Genomic DNA, 4938 nt, shown 5'->3' with positions numbered 1-4938 from the left:
GGCTTAGCCGACTGGGCCACCCAAGTGCCCCAAGTAACAGCTTTTAAAGTATGATCTTGTTTTAGTTTCCTAACTATTTAAAAATCTGAAAGCATAAAATCTAATATTTTCACACACTGAAACACTTTCTTCAGCTTACACCAGCAGTTGTTAAATTCCTACCATAAGTTATATGATGCAGGCAGAATAAGGGAAAAACAGTAATTCCTCTTACAGCAAATAGCTTATAGCAACTCCTGCCATATTTACATGTAGAGTGCACATTCAGCAATGAATGTGTATGTGTACAAATATATGTGAGTGCTGTTAGTAATCTTTTTTGTGTGTATACACCTTTTTTCTGCACACTAGATTACAAATTCAATGATTTTTTTAATTGCCATTTGAAGCCAAAAACAGATCTAAGCAAATAGTAGTGAACAAGTTAAGGTACTTATGATGAACTGGTTCACTATCCTAAGTAAAATGTTAAAAAGTTCCCCATCTACACAAGATAAAAATCAACAGATGTTTTAAGCTTACAATACAATATTAATTTGATATCTCAAAAATAGTCTGGCTCAAAACTAGAGATTGTCACAGGTAATATCATCTTAAAAATGTAATTTATTATGTACACACTAATAATCAAAACATTATGCAAGGGTCTATAGGGACAGCCTTTTAGAGTCTGAAGATTGTTCAAAGCGTTCACTTTTATTTCTGGCTCATTTTACATTGTTTCAATAATTACTTTAACTTCATGGAAAATGGCCATCAGTGTATTATAACTCATGTGATCAACAACTATAATTGAGCCCTTTCTGATATGCTCCTTTATGTTAATAAATATGGCCACAGCACTAACAAGATTGGCTTTTGCCTCCTTCTGGTTAAAGATGAGTTTTAATGCTGCTAATGTCTTTGTATTGATCATGTCTCTGGCTGCAGCTGGATTTTCAGACATATTCAAAAGTACTTTTAAAACAAGATTTCTGGTTTTACGATTTCCCAGGGATAGCAAGTGGAAAAGTTCTGAAAAGTAATTAGCAACAATGTGGTGATGGTCAGAATCAGTGGTCAGTTGCCCTAGTATCTTTAATCCAGATTGCTGTCCAGGTGAATCCAAGGGGAAAGACATGGTTTCTTTACACATATACTTAATGTGTAATTCAACCTTGCGTTGTCTCTCACCTCCAGAAGAAGGATTCAGAGTAATTATGGCCTTTTTTCTGATTTCAGAGGAAGGAAAACTGAGCAAGCTTTCAATAAGAGTCACTACACCCACCTCATTAATAAACTCCTGGGTAAAGGGATGAACATTAATGATCCCCATTGCAATTTGAGCTATTTTATGAATGAGAGGATCAGTAGTTGACTTAAGTAAGGAAACAAGTTTTTCAAATTCCTCAGAATCCATAGAGCATTCCATTTTGCAAGGGCAAGCAAATGGCTTAATCCCATTCACTTCCCTGATCCTAATTTGGTGTCTAATCTCCTCTATGGTCTGGATGCAAGGGTCAGAACCAAACGGGTACTCAGGGACAGGCTGTGAGCATGAAGTAGTGCTCCTAGAAGGGCATGTTGTTGCCACAGGTAAAGAGTGGGTATTTTCCTCAGCTGAGGCCAGGACAATAAATGAAGGAGGCTTTGTCTCAAATGGAACTTGGGATCTAAATCCTAACACTGCTGGAGTTACAGCAGGGGCTTTGGGCCAGATAGTTACCTCAGACCAGTCCTTGGGCCTATTTTTCTCATTAATTTCGTCCACAGGCTGGGGCCTAACTATTCTGCTCACAGGTCTAGGAATAGGGTCAAAACTAGTTTCATCTCCATCCCAAAACCAGTTCCCAATAACATTTTCTTCCTCTTCCTCCTCAGCCTCTGGCCCAGCTTTGCAAATGGCCCCAGCAACAGGTTCCAACTTTTCAGCACAGGACGGAGGATAAATACCAGCTTTACCTTCATCCTTAGCAGTGGAACAATTATTGGCCTCTTCACTCCAAAACCAGGAACCAATATTGGCCTCTTCCCCAGACCAAAACCAGGTATCAATACCAGCCTTGTCTTTACATGTGGACCCAGACTCAGCGTTAGCCTCAGACACAGAACAAATCCCAGATACTCTGGTGACCTCATCTTCAGCTTTGGGACTAAAATCTGCCAGGGCTCTTTCCTTTATCTCAGGAACACTTCTGTTCTTAGACTTTGCATTCATTGCTGCTGTTGCATCAGCTTGAGATCCTGCCTTGGCAATTGCTTTGTCCTGGGTCTTAGCTACATGTCTGATTATACCAGTAGTCTCCCTCTTTGCTTTGACTTGCACACTAGCCTGTTTTTGAGCTTTGCCTTTGTTTCTATTCTCATTCTTAGCCCCAGTCATGGTTAAAGTCCAGTTATATAGATAGCACTATAACCTTGGCCTTGGTTCTGAATGTGTCCCGGTCAAAGTCTTAACACTCTTCCACTGGGTCAGACATAAACTTTGTAGCAAGAGTTAGTGGTGAGCTCAGAAGACACACAGTCCTCTTTCCAAACACAGAGCCTCTGTCAACAATACAGAGAGAAGACAGAGGCAATCAGCCCGAGGGAAAATAATAGTTCCTGATGGCAGATCTGCTGAAGGTGATGATCTGCCACTCCAAGGCCACTACAGCCACCACTGGAGATGGACCTGAGATGGAAGAAGAAAACAAGCTGTAAGTCTCTTCCAACTGTGTTTCTCTATGCAGACAGCCACATGTGACATGAGAGAATAGAGATCGATTGTGTGGTAGAAGTAGAATAGTAGAAAACTCTATTCCCTCACTTTATCCCTTACACACTCCCACTAATGCCCAACAATATCCTCCCCAGGCACTAATGCCCTCTTTTCTTTATGTCAAATAGGAGCATAGATGATGGAAAGGATGTTAAAAGTGAGAGAGGCTAAGAAACCAGGCCATTTGGTATACACTACTATACTCCACAGGTCTATCCAGGTAAGTTTCACACCAACCTGTACTGATCTGGTGCGACTTTCTCCTCCTTCCTTGCTTCTAGGATCAAAAAGCCCTACAGCCTATTCATAGGCAGACCTTTGGACAAAAAGACAGAAGAGATGGAATTTTGAGCATTTGGTAGACAGACATTTACTCTGGATTCTAAACCGAGTATCTGTCTTTCCAAATCTAGAACTTTGGTCCTCCTCATGGCTTCCCACCCCATCTCCAGGGTATCTATCAATTACCCTCTAGGCACAATCCTGGCTTAATTTATCTTCATTTCCTACACACAAATGTGAGGGTAGAGATATCTGTAAAGTTGGAAGACAATGGCTCCAAAATGTATTTTAGTCTCACCTACTTGCCAATAGCCTGTTTAAGTCCCCAATCAATAGGTGTGCTCATGCTCAAGGTCACCTTGAATCCAAATGAATAGTTTTCATATTTTTTCTTAATTCAAAGGGAACAACTATCTACGTATTTCTACAGGAACCTATAAAGGAACAAACTTAATAATAGATAAAAAGCCAAAAGGGAGAAAACAGAAGAGATTGAACTAGCCCAACACCCATCACAAGCATTATAACATAGACTTTTGTTTAAGGCCATGTTAAATGTCTCCCACCTGCCTGCTCCTACCAAGTGATTCCATATTAATTCCCATAAGACATGCAGCTTGTCTAATAATACTTCCTTCTAATTTTGAATTAGGTCATTTTCCCAGGAGAGACTACTCCTCTTTTCCTAAACAAAATATGAGATGCAAGAATAGATAGTGGGCAACTGTATTTAGAAAGCAGTCAGTGAAGATAACAGGGACTATTATTTCAATACCATCTTTGCATGCTCCTACCCTTTGCCTTTCCCGATGCAAACATATCCTACCTGATTACCAGCTATGCCAACCAGCCCACACAGCAGGGGTCATCAGGAACTTCTGTCCTTCCCACCAGAGAAAAGTTCCTTAGCTGGAGAAGAGTCACACCCTGAAAAAAAAAAAAAAGGAGGAGCACTGAGCAAAACACCAAGAGAATATGTTGACAATTGCTGACAATTGTCAGGTTAATAAGACAGAAACCCAGAAATCAGGTCCTGACACTACCTTTGGAAGAATCAGGAAATAAGTAAATGAATGCCATAGGCTCTATACTGACCCTTCAGAAAACACCCCCTCTATCCTGACCCACCATTCCCACACCTCAACACGCGGGGATGTTGAGAAAAATGATCCTGAAGGAGAAAGGTGGATTAATACCACACTTTTATTTTTTATCACACTATTTCTTTACAAGGACCCTTCCTGTGAAAGGTGATCTACTCCTTACTCTGTCATTTCCTTGCATTTAATTGGGTGTAAGTTATAAACATGGAAGGCAATAAAGCTGCTGTATTAAGAGATGGATAAGCATTTCATTTTAATGTTTTCATAATCTACCCACTCAACTGTCCTCTTGCTAAATGTGCCAGACCCACTTTGTAGAGATTTTGGCACCAACCAAGCAACTCTGAAAAGGGACAGCACCCAGGGCAAAGGGCCTAACAGACTCCTTAACAGAATCAAGGCCCGGGGTAGCAGACCCCACTGGCCCACCCCACCCGCCAGTTTTGCACAGAGCTCCGACACCGCTCCCACACCCACTCTCGGCCTGACGGCCTCCCCGGGTGCCCCTCACCCCGCCTCCCGCTCCGCCATTTCTTTGGCAGCAGGCTCTTCCAACAGCTCTCACCCTGCACAGCACAGTCGAGAGAGGGTCGCGGGAATCTGGAAAGCTGGCTGCGGAGTGGCTGGCGCAGTATGCCTCCAGTGGATATGCGGGAGTCTCTCCCGCCAGCCCCTGGGCCCTGGGCCCGGCCCGCGCCAGCCAGTCGCAGCCTCTCCTCGCCAGGGGTCCCAAGGCGCTGCGCACCTCTGTCACGGACCGGGTACGACCGGGTCGCCTCCTCCTTGCCAGGCTGCCAGCGGCTGGGGTCCGGA

At 42.9% G+C, this 4938-nt stretch overlaps 1 protein-coding gene across 2 annotated transcripts in view; it reads right to left on the bottom strand.

Annotated features, from left to right (window-relative positions):
• Positions 1–588: 588 nt before the first annotated feature.
• LOC115283648 (protein BHLHb9-like) overlaps positions 589–4938 on the bottom strand; it is a 10681-nt gene continuing 6331 nt past the window's right edge. The window contains exons 1-4 of one of the 2 annotated variants that reach the window (XM_029929935.1): positions 4691–4888; positions 3849–3949; positions 2978–3056; positions 589–2653 (exon numbers count right to left, since the gene is read on the bottom strand). In XM_029929935.1, the coding sequence (XP_029785795.1) occupies positions 713–2362 (1650 nt within the window). In that variant the 5' untranslated portion in view covers positions 2363–2653; positions 2978–3056; positions 3849–3949; positions 4691–4888 and the 3' untranslated portion in view covers positions 589–712. Of the gene's footprint in view, positions 2654–2977; positions 3057–3848; positions 3950–4690; positions 4889–4938 lie in introns of those variants that run through there. The other variant, XM_029929936.1, reaches the window with a different exon arrangement.

This window comes from Suricata suricatta, chromosome X (assembly GCF_006229205.1).
Source record: "Suricata suricatta isolate VVHF042 chromosome X, meerkat_22Aug2017_6uvM2_HiC, whole genome shotgun sequence".
In the NCBI taxonomy this organism is placed as follows: domain Eukaryota; kingdom Metazoa; phylum Chordata; class Mammalia; order Carnivora; family Herpestidae; genus Suricata; species Suricata suricatta.
Note: the sequence above shows the minus strand (reverse complement) of the source record. Positions and strands in the feature narration are given on the sequence as shown.